Source organism: Batrachochytrium dendrobatidis (assembly GCF_000203795.2).
Source record: "Batrachochytrium dendrobatidis JAM81 unplaced genomic scaffold BATDEscaffold_35, whole genome shotgun sequence".
NCBI lineage: Eukaryota > Fungi > Chytridiomycota > Chytridiomycetes > Rhizophydiales > Batrachochytrium > Batrachochytrium dendrobatidis.
Genome location: NW_006281126.1, coordinates 1,452 through 16,020, shown reverse-complemented (window position 1 = coordinate 16,020; position 14,569 = coordinate 1,452). Strand labels below are relative to the sequence as shown.

Genomic DNA, 14,569 nt, shown 5'->3' with positions numbered 1-14,569 from the left:
AGCATTAGTATTGCCAGTCAAGACCATCAAGGTATAAAAATGAGTCGTGAGCCACTATCAAACATCATCAGACTGCTACAAATCAACAACTCAATCCGTATAGTATTGATACACTTGCCAAATACATTTCAATAGTATACTGCAGCCACGATGAAATTTTCACTGCTAGCCATTGCTTCTGTTGCGTTCGTTGTCAATGCTCAAGGGAATAAATCTGGTATGCAAATCTGTTGATCAGACTATTTTATGTTGGGTTTGTCAATGTTTGGATTGTGCAATCGTTCAAAACTTACTAATTGGCATACATTATAGAATCCATGCCTACATGGGCCTTTATCAAAGAACACCGTGACGCTGGCAGATTTGTTTTTATGCCATACACTGACGAACAACGAAACGTCGTGCTGACCAATGTTGAAAATGGTTTGAAAGCATGGTTCAACTATGAATCTAAAATCAAGAATTATGGTGAGCGTGCCGATCCCTTCCCGATCATCAAGAAACTGCGTGCAAAACTGGATGCATCCAATCTTACTGATACTGAGATGCAGACTGAACTCTTGAGTGCGTTTATTCGCATGCGTGACTATCATACTCATTTTGAGCCATCTGGACCATATTCTTGTTTTTTTGCCACGACTGGTCTTTATTTCAAATTTATCGAGGGCGATGCGGATATGGTCAAGAAACCAACCATCGTTTTTGAAGCTCACATCAACGTTAAAGAGTTGCGTGCTTTATACGGAAAAAACTATGACCAGATCAAATTTGGCGACGAGTTACTTCTTGTTGATGGTATGACGTTTGTTGACTATTGGAACTTGAATCAGGACAAAGCAAGTGGTGCCAATGATTATGGTGGTCAGCATGGTGCTCTTAGTTACATGACGTCTCGTTCTGGTGCATTTACTCTTTTGCCAGAAACTGATACGATCAAATATCGGTTCAAATCAAAAGATACTGGAAAAGTGTACGACATTGAAGCTCCATGGGTGGTTGGGTTTATTCCATCATGCTGGAATATGACTAGTCAATTGTATGCCAAAATCTCTGGAAAAACTCTACCTGGGACACCTCAGCCTGCCGACACGAACAGTATAATTGACACTGATGCACCTGATACCGGAGTCAAACGTCGGTTGAAGACTTGGAAAGAAATCAGAACTCCATCAATGATATCCGAGTACCATCATAGAAAGCAAAAAATTGATCGGATTTTACTTGGACAGCCATCACAAAACCATACTTTTGAGTACCAAAACGCCGGCGTGTCGACCATCAGTTGGGGAATCTGGAAACCCGAATCCAAGAATCTTGGTATTATTAGATTGGATGATTTTGTACCAAAAAATCTTAAAACTGATGCACCAGCAGATACAGAGGCTGTTCGTGAAATCCATAAACTTCTCAGTACTGTACTCAAAGACACCAATGCTGTTATATTTGATCTTCGTGCAAATTCAGGTGGTAGTGGTGATTTTGCCAATTCCATTCCACAACTCTTCAAACCTGATTTTCAACCGATGCTGATAAGATACTTGATGAACTCTGTCACATACAACACACTGGTTAATGGCACGTACTTTTTTGACAATTCTGGTCCAGCATGGTACAATACTCCACCTGGTAGCAAGTATTCTGTGGATCATGTTGATACCCCGTTTGATCGAGCAAACATGTATGGTCAAGCTTATCTCAAGCCTGTTGGTATATTCACTGATGCTATATGCTACTCAGCATGCGATCTGTTTTCAGCGTCTATTCAGTCGTCCGAAACTGGCCATGTTTTTGGCGAAGATGGAACAACTGGAGGTGGTGGTTCCGACACGTTTTCGCTTGACTCATATCTCCTTTTGTTCAATCACATCGATTTTCAACCAATGCCGTACGCTAAAGAACTGACTGACAATACAACTGGTCAGAGTTACACCAACGCTCTTTCAATCGGAGTTCGGCAGGCAATACGCAACGGCAAACAGCAAGGTCAGCTGCTTGAAGATATTGGTGCCGTAACCGAATACATTGTACGACCCCGTTTGGCGGATTTATTGCCTGGATCCACTGAAGATTCACAATTTGACCGTATTGCCGATCAACTCAAAACACTGGGTGTCAGAACTGGACTGAACAATCTTCAATTTGTTTGCGAGTCCATCGATTATAACACCACTAGCAGTGACGTAACCATTGATGTACAAGTCAAGGGAATCAATCAACTGTCAGTTATTGATGACACTGGCAAATCACTTTCAGTTGCCAAGTTTAAAAGCAACATAAAAAGTCAACACTCGTTCAAACTGGCATCTGTAATCAACGATCTTGGTAATACTCGGGTCAGTATCATTGGCCAAAACAACGGCAAACAGGTTCTCAAAACACATAAGCATATCAGTCGCATTCCACAACAACAAGATCGTGTTAAACTTGAACATGGTGTCAAATGGGTGTTTAATGGTACCAGTAAATCGGTTGGAGTATACAACTCGCCATCTACCAAAAAGTCACAGGGATGGAACTCGGTCAATGGTAAATGGGTTGTTGGTGACGGAATACAATACAGTCCTGGAATAGTCACTGAGATCCGATCATACTATACTGCACCAGTTGGATCCAACATCACTATTGAAATTGATGCCGCACTTGAATCGCAAATGTATGGCGACTTTTTAAGCTTGTATATCACAGATGCGGATAACAATGTGGAATCACTTTTGAATACGGTTGATCCGAATACTAATATGCCTACAGAAGGTGTATCCGGAGTCAAGACGGTTGCAGAAAAGTATGCAGTGACAACCAAGACGGAACAGTTTTTTGTCAACATCATATTCAATTCAGACCTTGCTGTGCAGATGAAAGGAGCAACAATCAATTATTGGAGTGTTACCATGAATTGAAATGATTGCAAATGGTTGTGATTGGTTGTGAATGTCACTGAATATATTATTGATTACACCACAAGTCATGTAACACCACCAGACCATGTTTGAATGAATACAATGCAATTGCATACAACTATTGATGCATTGGTTAAATTTATTTGAATCAAACAGAGTAGAGTGGAATATACTAGTTTTTGAACCATTGGAGAACTCCTGTTGTCTTTGTCTCAGATTCAATGCCAAACATTTTTTCGAACTTTTGAATTCTTCTTTGAATTTGTTTGCAGATACGTTCTGCTCGTTTACACTGTTGAGAATCGTATTCGGTATTTTTCACACTAGTCGGAGTTCTACCAAACCATTTTTTAACAGAATCTGGTATAAATCTGCCAAAAAACGAGCTTAAACCTGATCTTCCACTGGTTTGACTCGACTTGGATTTACTCTTGAGTTCAAGATGTGTAGTACACTTTCGCTTCATGTCCTTCTCGGCATCTTTCAATTGTTTTTTTAGCTTTTTATAATGAGCATCGTATACATCAGCCAGTCCATGCTCATTTTCTGGATTAGGAGTTGCCGACAGATATCCTCTTGATGGTCCTGGCTGGCATCCATTTGATGGTCCTGGTCGGCATGCAGGATTCTGGTTTGATTGGGGGGTTTGAACATTTTTACCAGGTGGGACTACTGCCATGCTGCTAGTGACCACCAAAGTCAATGCGAGTAAAATGTCCGTGAGCCTCATTGTTGGATTTGATTGGTAAAAGTAATCTGTGGGTTTGGTGTATTGAACGTGTATGCTAGTCGATTGGTTACTACACTTGCAGTCAGTCAAATAAGTACGCTGTACTATTGGTAATCAAGGATATTTGTTGGATAAACGATATTTTGAGTGTTTATAAAATAGATAATATCAGGGCTGGTGTGTCAATCATGCAGGGATCATTGTACAGCACAGAGGCTTGCTGAACAAAACCCTTCATTTCCAACGTTTCCTTTAACGGATATTGTGATTACTGTGATAATCCAGTGCACAGGCTCAGACTTGCATTCAAGGGTGTGTGTTCGTAATTCACCGATATCAATTGTACATGCTGAAATAAGGGATCATACTCGATACATGCTCGTACAAGCCTTTTGACCATTGATATTGCTATGCTAATGCTGAATTGTGATGCCGACACAGACATCTTGATGTCAACACTCATATTTGGACCTACTATATCCAACTCATAATAAATCATCAGTCGTGTATTTTGAACCATTCATCCAGACTCTTCGGTACAACAGGTGTAAAAATGATACACTGATGAACAATCTGTTTGGTATGACAATCCACAATCAAATGTGATGATTCTACTATAAACATCATTACTTGACATTTAGACTGATATCCAATGAATTGATTTGAACAGCAAAATCAATACAGTATATTTGTACAGTGCATTTCAGATTGTATCAGATAGCCAAACTGTGGTTACCAATCGTTTCACAATTGGAAACAACTTTAGTGAGTATTGCAGTTTGATCATGATCCATGGTTGTGCAAACTAACAGCAAACTGGATAGTGGTCTGATGATATGAAATGTCTGATCTGCCAAACTCACGACAAAACATGCATACACATTCATCTGAACCGACTTTGAACCATGTCAAATGCTGTCAAATACAATCAACATATGTGCTTGAAATATGTCAACTATGGGTTGATATTATCATTTGAATTACAGCTAAAAACAAATGAGATTGTAAAAAATATGTATTTATACTCCAGCAACCCAATTCCATCGTGTTTTGACAACACTGCAATAACACTGCAATAAATTGTGATAACATTGTGATAACATCAAACAGACTGATGTTGCATCATATCAACATGGATTTTCCATTTGTAAAACTATATGATTGTTTTAGATTGACATGCTGACCCTGTATGTGGATTACTCAAAATTGTGTCGACACAGGCTCGGCGAGTCCAACGAGTTCACCAAGCTCAGCAAACACTTACCGTCGGATCAACAAGGGACGTTGTTGTATATTTGATTAAAAAAGTAGCAGATTGTTCAACAAACTGGCTGTGTCAACACATCAGATCGTTGTCATGGTACACAAAACACGAGCAATACATATTTCCGCCATTCAAATCAGCAGTCTACCGATATTTACGGAAAAACAACATCATCAGCAACGATGGTGCCAACAACTTTTGATTTACTTGTCCGTTTTCACACCATTTATCATCAGCTGTGAGTCAAAGATATAGAGTAAGCAAACTGACTCAAGCGTTTTTGATCCCACAGTCGTATTCATATAAAACGGAACGTGTATATGCGACTGCTTTGCTTCAAAATATACAATGTTGCATATTTGGTGCGTTTCCCTACTACAGATTGGCATTTTCGATGTTTTAAAATACAATGTCATCATGTGATACAATCAAACGATAGTTGTAAACTGAGATTGTCTTTATTTGGTAGTCATACACTGTACAATCATCAAGTATGGTACCAGATTCATGTGTTGCAATTCAGATATTGAGTTCAGATGTTGTCAAACTGTGTATTTCAAAAACATGCGTTCGTGTTCTAGTTTGAAACCCCAAAGATTGTATGTTTTGGGAATGCAACAGTTGTTCATTCCAATGTTTGGCTCAAGAAAAAGAGAATGGAGAATCAATAAATGACAAGAATGTGAAATTGGCAGAAACTGCTGTGAATATCATTCAGTTGTATACAAAAATGAACATAGAGAAAGACTAGTAAATTGTCGAAATGTTTCGAGGACAATACTGGCCAATAAATGTGATGAGAATTGACATCAATCATTCCATGATTGTTTATTATACATTTTGACACTGTTATTATTGCTCCATTTATATGAACATGGCAATAATGCAATGTTTAGACGAGTTGGTAAAAGAGCATTACATGTACATATCGTAGTGTCCTGGAGGCAGTAGATCGTCATTATCAGGATCACCACTAAACTGACCAGGCTGTCTATTGGGAAATCCTCCATATCTATTTGGCCGCTGCCCAAATGGACCGACTGGATCGAATCTAGCACCTGGAGGAACAGCACCAGGTGGAAATCCAGGTGGACCACCTGCAGAGTACAAGGGATTGACTGGGTTATTGAACATGGGATGATCAGGACCCACAATCATGCCACCTCCAGGATGCATTGGTCCACTACCGAATCCTTTGGGAAACCCATGAATTGGATTCATCATGCCTGGTGCAGCAGCCAATGGGTCAAGATCAACATCTCCAACACCAAATCGGTTGGGAATATGTGAGTTAAACTCAGTCTCGATTGTGCCAGATTTGGTTTCGGTATCTGGTCGGATAGATAATGGTGGACGATGATCACGAATGATACTATCATGAGCAGTTACCAACATAGGATCGATGGCTTTATAAGATTGCCCAGATCTAGTGTGTGCCTGTTCTTTTAGCAGAGCATCAATCATACTAGACTTGAAATCATGGAGAAGTTGCTCAGCTCTTTCTCGCGAGACAAACAACAATGACAGTCGAGTAGATTCCCAGGGTGTGGCCAATGTCTGCGGATCTGCAGTAGCAACCTTGAATGGAAAGACAGCAGATGAAGCGACAACTGTATTGATTCCTACTGTAAAATCATGTACAGATTCGTCCTATAAAAGCATTCTTATTAGCATATGAATACATGGACTATAACAAACACTACTTACCTGCAAGTTCATGCCATGGACAATGAGTTTGTTTCCCATTTTAACTGCCTTGACAAGGTATGTAGTCAAGGTCTTTGAAAACAAGTAAGACAATGAATAAGCATCAGTAGACGCATTCCAGTCGAATGGCAGTTTGTTCTTGTCTGCTGTAGACTCTTTGGACAAGCTAGCCTGGTCACCAGTATTCCCAATCAAGTCGAACCCTAGTCCAGTCATGGCTGCATGGATGAAAGAAACAACAAGATCTGAAGGAGAATTGTAGTATGAATTTGCTGTTTGCTCAACCATTGTTTGTAACACATCCTCTGGAGTCTTGCTCATGATATCAAGTGCTGTCTGGTTAGTTGAATAGAAGAAAAGACGCATTCGTTACCATCTTTTGATATCTGCCAAATCTAATCAACATCGCTTATTCTCGCACTTTCTTGGCATTAAATTCTAAATGACAATCAAGCGCTCATTTTGAAATCATATAAAACTCTTGTCTGGCTGTCAAGGTTCAGACCTGATCAAGTGAATGGATAGCATCATCTGCCTTGCATCAATACGTCCTTTTAAATTGAAATAAATACGCAGCTTCGTCCTAGCAATCACAATGATTATACACGCATCAAATTAGTGATCATATTGGATTGCATTTATTCATCATAAAATATTCTTGGAGATTCAAGTTTCAGCACAGTATAGCAATCAGTTGATATCAACCAAATTGAAGATATTATTAGCGATAAAATTGAAATGCCTACGAGATATATGCGTTGGATTGTTGTTGTAACCCTATTCTCTAAAATAATATTCCAAATGGTATGTCTAATAATGCCAAGTCAATACAAGATGGATTAAATCTCAATGCAACAATCCAAATAGATTACCTATCCTGTTCGGCGATTTGTGCATTTTGAACCGACACGCTTAAATCGTCAATATCAATTGAATGCAAGTCAGCATTAGTGGTAGAGATGAGCGGCGTAGATTCATCAGCTGGACTGTCATTGGATTGATTTTTGTATTGCATACACATTCCAAATATGAGCTGTATCAACGATGCCTTTACTCTGTCAAACGACCGAATGGTATTTTTTTGTGCTGTCTTCAAGTTTTGACTGTGGCAAACGTCTTGATTGTAACAATTGGTCTCGAGACAGCTTTTGAAATTGCAAGTATTTTTTGCTTCAAAACTTTGGCCTATTTCTAAAGCACTTTCTCGAGTATTCTTTGTTGAAATTGATGTTTGATTAAAGCATGTCTGGTGAATAGGCAATCCAATCTCAATGGTATTGGCATGATCCTGAGAATTTTTATAATTTTTGCAGCTAATAGAAGCTGTATAAATTTAAATCAATGTTATACAACCTATTGACTGCAAATCAGTAGATGGGTATTTCAAACCTATTGGTTATATCCATGTCAAGTCATATTTTTATCAAATAAGCTTACTGGAATAGCTGGTTTGCTCAAACTGGAAACATTGAATGCAAAATTTTAGTGCAGTAGTCATCAGAAAGCTTACAGCTATCAATAAAGAGAATGAAAATGGAGAGATGAAATAAAACGAGAAATTCCAGCAACCATTAGTGTGAATCATGTGTCGAGTATTCGCGTAAAATACATCAAATATCAAGGTACAAGATAATATAATCAAAGCATGCCATACGTATTCAAATATGCAATAGCTACTTGGTTTTTTATGAGATAAATCCAAGCGTTTGTATATTAGAGGCCAGTGATGGGCTGCAGTATTGGGATTGAAACCTGGTTGGTATTCGACACGGTTATTAGTGTTGATTGTTGAATACCGCATCTAAAACCGTGGACACCATGTTCAGTATCAAAACTGTTTGCAATAAATACTAAAAATGTTGAAGCAATCAATCTATAGCATAAAAACAATGAATATTTAACAACTGTTTATTCCAAAGCAATCATTGCAAGAAAAGTGCAAGTTCCGTTTTATGTAAATACAGTTGTAAATTACTCTATTCAATAGTTAATCTTTTTGCTCAAGTCGGGCGAAATATACTAGCTTTTGAACCATCGCAGACCCTTTGCTATCTTTGCCGTGAGTTTAGTGCCGTGAGCTTTCTTGAACTCTTTAAGCATTTGTAAAAATTCTTTGTATATGCCCTTTGCTTCTAGACACCTGTCTAAAAATTCAAGTTCGACATCTGTTACTTCATTTGGAGTTTTGCCATGTTTCTGTTTAACAGATTCTGGCTCAGGTTTGGCCAATCCCGACCCCAAACCTGATCTTCCAGTGGTTTGATACAACTTGAGTTCATTTTTGAGTTTATGATAGTCACTGCACCATATATTCATTTCCTCCTTGGCATCTTTCACCTGTTCCTTTAAATCTTTATATTCGATTCCGGTTTGTCTAAGAACTACGTATTTTTTCTTTGGACTACTTGCTGTCGGCTGACATTCGTTTGATGATCCTGGTTGACATTCAGTACTCTGGCTTGATTGAGAGGTTTGAATAGTTTCACTAGGTGGGACTACTGCCATGCTGCTAGTGATCACCAAAGTCAATGCGAGTAAAATGTCCGTGAGCCTCATTGTTGGATTTGATTGGTAAAAGTAATCTGTGGGTTTGGTGTATTGAACGTGTATGCTAGTCGATTGGTTACTACACTTGCAGTCAGTCAAATAAGTACGCTGTGCTATTGGTAATCAAGGATATTTGTTGAATAAACGATATTTTGAGTGTTTATAAAATGGATAATATCAGGGCTGGTGTATCAAATTATGCAGGGAGCATCGTATAGCATAAAGATCCGCTGAATAAAGCCTTTATCTTCGGCGTTTCCTTTGACGGATATTGTGATTACTGCGATAGTCAAGTACACAAGTTCAGACTTGCATTGAAGGGTGTGCTTGATAATTCACCGATATCAATTATCCATGTTGAAATAAGGGATCGTGCTTGATACATACTCATACACGCTCATACATGCTCATGCAAGCTCATACAAGCTTTTCAATCATTGATACTGCAATAGATTGCATTACCAATGCCGAATTGTGATGCCGACACAAACATCTTGATGTCAACACTCATATTTGGACCTACTATATCCAACTCATAATAAATCATCAGTCGTGTATTTTGAACCATTCATCCAGACTCTTCAGTAATGTTCATAAACACCAATGCTGTTGTGATTGGTCTCTGTAAACTTCATGCGGTAATGCCGAGTTTGTCAATGACATTTCAATCACATTCCAATGGCATTCCACAACTCTTCAAACCTGATTTTCAACCAATGCCGTACGCTAAAGAACTGACTGACAATACAACTGGTCAGAGTTACACCAACGCTCTTTCAATCGGAGTTCGGCAGGCAATACGCAACGGCAAACAGCAAGGTCAGCTGCTTGAAGATATTGGTGCCGTAACTGAATATATTGTACGACCCCGTTTGACGGATTTATTGCCTGGATCCACTGAAGATTCACAATTTGACCGTATTGCCGATCAACTCAAAACACTGGGTGTCAGAACTGGACTGAACAATCTTTACTTTGTTTGCGAGTCCATCGATTATAACACCACTAGCAGTGACGTAACCATTGATGTACAAGTCAAGGGAATCAATCAACTGTCAGTTATTGATGACACTGGCAAATCACTTTCAGTTGCCAAGTTTAAAAGCAACATAAAAAGTCAACACTCGTTCAAACTGGCATCTGTAATCAACGATCTTGGTAATACTCGGGTCAGTATCATTGGCCAAAACAACGGCAAACAGGTTCTCAAAACACATAAGCATATCAGTCGCATTCCACAACAACAAGATCGTGTTAAACTTGAACATGGTGTCAAATGGGTGTTTAATGGTACCAGTAAATCGGTTGGAGTATACAACTCGCCATCTACCAAAAAGTCACAGGGATGGAACTCGGTCAATGGTAAATGGGTTGTTGGTGACGGAATACAATACAGTCCTGGAATAGTCACTGAGATCCGATCATACTATACTGCACCAGTTGGATCCAACATCACTATTGAAATTGATGCCGCACTTGAATCGCAAATGTATGGCGACTTTTTAAGCTTGTATATCACAGATGCGGATAACAATGTGGAATCACTTTTGAATACGGTTGATCCGTATACTAATATGCCTACAGAAGGTGTATCCGGAGTCAAGACGGTTGCAGAAAAGTATGCAGTGACAACCAAGACGGAACAGTTTTTTGTCAACATCATATTCAATTCAGACCTTGCTATGCAGATGAAAGGAGCAACAATCAATCATTGGAGTGTTAGCATGAATTGAAATGATTGCAAATGATTGTGATTGGTTGTGAATGATTGTGAATGTCACTGAATATATGACTGAATGTATTATTGATTACACCACAAATCATGTAACACCACCAGACCATGTTTGAATGAATACAATGCGATTGCATACAACTATTGACACATTGATTAAATTTATTTGAATCAAACAGAGTCGAATGAAATATACTAGTTTTTGAATTGCTTTTTGAACTTGTGCAGTTTGGCCATGAATCCAATACCATGAGTTTCCTTGAACTTTTGAAGTTTTTTTAAAAGTTCATCGTATATGCCTTTTGCTTTTAGACACCTATCTAAAAGTTCAAATTCGACATCTGCTACTCCATCCGGAACTTTACCAAACCTGCTTTTAATGGGATTTGGCACAAGTTTGGCTACTCCCGAAGTTAAACCTGGCCTTCCAATGGCTTTATGCGACGCAATTCCATTTTTGAGTTTATCATAGCTACTACACCACAAGTGCTTGCTTTTTTTGGCATCTTTCACCTGTTTCTTTAGTTTTTCATAGTCGGCCTTGACTTGATCAAAAAATATGCATTCATTTGATGATCCCGGTTGGCATCTAGAACTCTGGCTTGATTGAGGGGTTTGAATAGTTTTACTAGGTGGGACTACTGCCATGCTGCTAGTGATCACCAAAGTCAATGCGAGTAAAATGTCCGTGAGCCTCATTGTTGGATTTGATTGGTAAAAGTAATCTGTGGGTTTGGTGTATTGAACGTGTATGCTAGTCGATTGGTTACTACACTTGCAGTCAGTCAAATAAGTACGCTGTGCTATTGGTAATCAAGGATATTTGTTGAATAAACGATATTTTGAGTGTTTATAAAATAGATAATATCAGGGCCGGTGTGTCAATCATACAGGGATCATTTGCACACCGCATTGTGATATACTTTGAAAACCCTTTATCTTCGGCGCTCCCTTCCACAGATATTGTGATAACTGCGATAGTCAAGTACACAGGGTTAGATTTGCATTCAAGGGTGTGTGTTTGATGATTCGTCAACATCAATTGTACATGCTGAAAATAAGGGATCATGCTTGATGCATGCTCATGAAAGCCTTTTGACCATTGATACTGCAATAGATTGCATTACCAATGCCAATGCCGAATTGTGATGCCGACACAAACATCTTGATGTCAACACTCATATTTGGACCTACTATAACCAACTCATAATAAATCATTAGTCGTGTATTTTGAACCATTCATCCAGACTCTTCAGTAATGTTCATAAACACCAATGCTGTTGTGATTGGTCTCTGTAAACTTCAAGCGGTAATGCCGAGTTTGTCAATGACATTTCAATCACATTCCAATGGCATTCCACAACTCTTCAAACCTGATTTTCAACCAATGCCGTACGCTAAAGAACTGACTGACAATACAACTGGTCAGAGTTACACCAACGCTCTTTCAATCGGAGTTCGACAGGCAATACGCAATCGGCAAACAGCAAGGTCAGCTGCTTGAAGATATTGGTGCCGTAACCGAATACATTGTACGACCCCGTTTGGCGGATTTATTGCCTGGATCCACTGAAGATTCACAATTTGACCGTATTGCCGATCAACTCAAAACACTGGGTGTCAGAACTGGACTGAACAATCTTTACTTTGTTTGCGAGTCCATCGATTATAACACCACTAGCAGTGACGTAACCATTGATGTACAAGTCAAGGGAATCAATCAACTGTCAGTTATTGATGACACTGGCAAATCACTTTCAGTTGCCAAGTTTAAAAGCAACATAAAAAGTCAACACTCGTTCAAACTGGCATCTGTAATCAACGATCTTGGTAATACTCGGGTCAGTATCATTGGCCAAAACAACGGCAAACAGGTTCTCAAAACACATAAGCATATCAGTCGCATTCCACAACAACAAGATCGTGTTAAACTTGAACATGGTGTCAAATGGGTGTTTAATGGTACCAGTAAATCGGTTGGAATATACAACTCGCCATCTACCAAAAAGTCACAGGGATGGAACTCGGTCAATGGTAAATGGGTTGTTGGTGACGGAATACAATACAGTCCTGCAATAGTCACTGAGATCCGATCATACTATACTGCACCAGTTGGATCCAACATCACTATTGAAATTGATGCCGCACTTGAATCACAAATGTATGGCGACTTTTTAAGCTTGTATATCACAGATGCGGATAACAATGTGGAATCACTTTTGAATACGGTTGATCCGTATACTAATATGCCTACAGAAGGTGTATCCGGAGTCAAGACGGTTGCAGAAAAGTATGCAGTGACAACCAAGACGGAACAGTTTTTTGTCAACATCATATTCAATTCAGACCTTGCTGTGCAGATGAAAGGAGCAACAATCAATTATTGGAGTGTTACCATGAATTGAAATGGTTGCAAATGGTTGTGATTGGTTGTGAATGTCACTGAATATATGACTGATTACACCACAAGTCATGTAACACCACCAGACCATGTTTGAATGAATACAATGCAATTGCATACAACTATTGATGCATTGGTTAAATTTATTTGAATCAAACAGAGTAGAGTGGAATATACTAGTTTTTGAACCATTGGAGAACTCCTGTTGTCTTTGTTTCAGATTCAATGCCATGAGTTTCCTTGAACTCTTCAAGCAATTCTGATATTCTTTTATATATACGTTCTGCCTCTGTACACTGAAGATAAAGGTCAAGTTCGGTCGATGCCATACCATCCGGAACTTTGCCAAACCTGCTTTTAATGAAACTTGGCATAAATCTGCCAAAAAACGAGCCTAACCCTGGCCTTCCAATGGCTTGATACGATAGGAGGTCACTTTCATATTCACGATGTTTATCGCACTTTGTTTTCTTGATATTTTCGGCATCTTGTAATCGTTTTTTTAGATCTTTATATTTTTTCTGAAGTCGATCATTTAATCCATATACGTTGTTTGAACTACTGGTTTTCGACTGACATTCGTTTGATGGTCCTGGCTGACATTCACTTGATGACCCTGGCTGACATCCACTTGATGATCCCGGTTGACATTCAGTACTCTGGCTTGATTGAGGGGTTTGAATAGTTTTACTAGGTGGAACTACTGCCATGCTGCTAGTGACCACCAAAGTCAATGCGAGTAAAATGTCCGTGAGCCTCATTGTTGGATTTGATTGGTAAAAGTAATCTGTGGGTTTGGTGTATTGAACGTGTATGCTAGTCGATTGGTTACTACACTTGCAGTCAGTCAAATAAGTACGCTGTGCTATTGGTAATCAAGGATATTTGTTGAATAAACGATATTTTGAGTGTTTATAAAATGGATAATATCAGGGCTGGTGTGTCAATCATGCAGGGAGCATTTGCACACCGCATTGTGATGTACTTTGAAACCCCTTTATCTACAACGTTCCCTTCCACAGATATTGTGATTACTGTGATAATCCAGTGCACAGGCTCAGACTTGCATTGAAGGGTGTGTGTTTGATGATTCACCGACATCAATAGTACATGGTGAAAATAAGGGATCATGCTCATACATGCTCATGAAAGCTTTTCAATCATTGATATTGCTATGCCAAACTATGATGCCGACACAAACATCTTGATGTCAACACTCATATTTGGACCTACTATATCCAACTCATAATAAATCATCAGTCGTGTATTTTGAATCATTCATCCAGACTCT

The 14,569-nt window shown here is 39.0% G+C and overlaps 7 protein-coding genes across 7 annotated transcripts; 2 read left to right on the top strand and 5 right to left on the bottom strand.

Annotated features, from left to right (window-relative positions):
• Positions 1 to 150: 150 nt before the first annotated feature.
• On the top strand, positions 151 to 2,897 carry BATDEDRAFT_28775 (uncharacterized protein; the record flags this gene model as incomplete). The annotated part of the gene is made up of 2 exons (XM_006683157.1): positions 151 to 217; positions 313 to 2,897. 2 exons carry the CDS (start codon positions 151 to 153, stop codon positions 2,895 to 2,897), a joined length of 2,652 nt encoding a protein of 883 aa, XP_006683220.1.
• A 172-nt stretch (positions 2,898 to 3,069) lies between these two features.
• BATDEDRAFT_92985 (uncharacterized protein) lies at positions 3,070 to 3,627 on the bottom strand (the record flags this gene model as incomplete). The annotated part of the gene is made up of 1 exon (XM_006683155.1): positions 3,070 to 3,627. One exon carries the CDS (start codon positions 3,625 to 3,627, stop codon positions 3,070 to 3,072), a length of 558 nt encoding a protein of 185 aa, XP_006683218.1.
• Positions 3,628 to 5,694: 2,067 nt separating this feature from the next.
• BATDEDRAFT_37577 (uncharacterized protein) lies at positions 5,695 to 6,931 on the bottom strand. Its single transcript, XM_006683154.1, has 2 exons — positions 6,599 to 6,931; positions 5,695 to 6,541 (listed from the first exon to the last, which is right to left on the bottom strand). The coding sequence occupies exons 1-2, from the start codon at positions 6,917 to 6,919 to the stop codon at positions 5,807 to 5,809; spliced, it is 1,056 nt and encodes a 351-aa protein (XP_006683217.1). The 5' UTR covers positions 6,920 to 6,931; the 3' UTR covers positions 5,695 to 5,806.
• Positions 6,932 to 7,090: 159 nt separating this feature from the next.
• On the bottom strand, positions 7,091 to 7,619 carry BATDEDRAFT_92984 (uncharacterized protein; the record flags this gene model as incomplete). The annotated part of the gene is made up of 2 exons (XM_006683153.1): positions 7,091 to 7,181; positions 7,471 to 7,619. The coding sequence occupies 2 exons, from the start codon at positions 7,617 to 7,619 to the stop codon at positions 7,091 to 7,093; spliced, it is 240 nt and encodes a 79-aa protein (XP_006683216.1).
• Positions 7,620 to 8,617: 998 nt separating this feature from the next.
• On the bottom strand, positions 8,618 to 9,154 carry BATDEDRAFT_92983 (uncharacterized protein; the record flags this gene model as incomplete). The annotated part of the gene is made up of 1 exon (XM_006683152.1): positions 8,618 to 9,154. The coding sequence occupies one exon, from the start codon at positions 9,152 to 9,154 to the stop codon at positions 8,618 to 8,620; it is 537 nt and encodes a 178-aa protein (XP_006683215.1).
• Positions 9,155 to 9,861: 707 nt separating this feature from the next.
• Positions 9,862 to 13,282, top strand: BATDEDRAFT_92981 (uncharacterized protein; the record flags this gene model as incomplete). Its single annotated transcript, XM_006683156.1, has 3 exons — positions 9,862 to 10,763; positions 11,749 to 11,871; positions 12,307 to 13,282. The coding sequence occupies 3 exons, from the start codon at positions 9,862 to 9,864 to the stop codon at positions 13,280 to 13,282; spliced, it is 2,001 nt and encodes a 666-aa protein (XP_006683219.1).
• Positions 13,283 to 13,454: 172 nt separating this feature from the next.
• On the bottom strand, positions 13,455 to 14,039 carry BATDEDRAFT_28768 (uncharacterized protein; the record flags this gene model as incomplete). Its single annotated transcript, XM_006683151.1, has 1 exon — positions 13,455 to 14,039. The coding sequence occupies one exon, from the start codon at positions 14,037 to 14,039 to the stop codon at positions 13,455 to 13,457; it is 585 nt and encodes a 194-aa protein (XP_006683214.1).
• Between the last annotated feature and the right edge of the window lie 530 nt (positions 14,040 to 14,569).

Coding starts and splice junctions, on each gene's coding strand:
- BATDEDRAFT_37577 (XM_006683154.1), bottom strand. CDS start 6,919: ATGAGCAAGACTCCAGAGGATGTGTTACAAACAATGGTTGAGCAAACA. Junction 6,542..6,598: donor TCCATGGCATGAACTTGCAG/GTAAGTAGTGTT, acceptor ATGCTTTTATAG/GACGAATCTGTACATGATTT.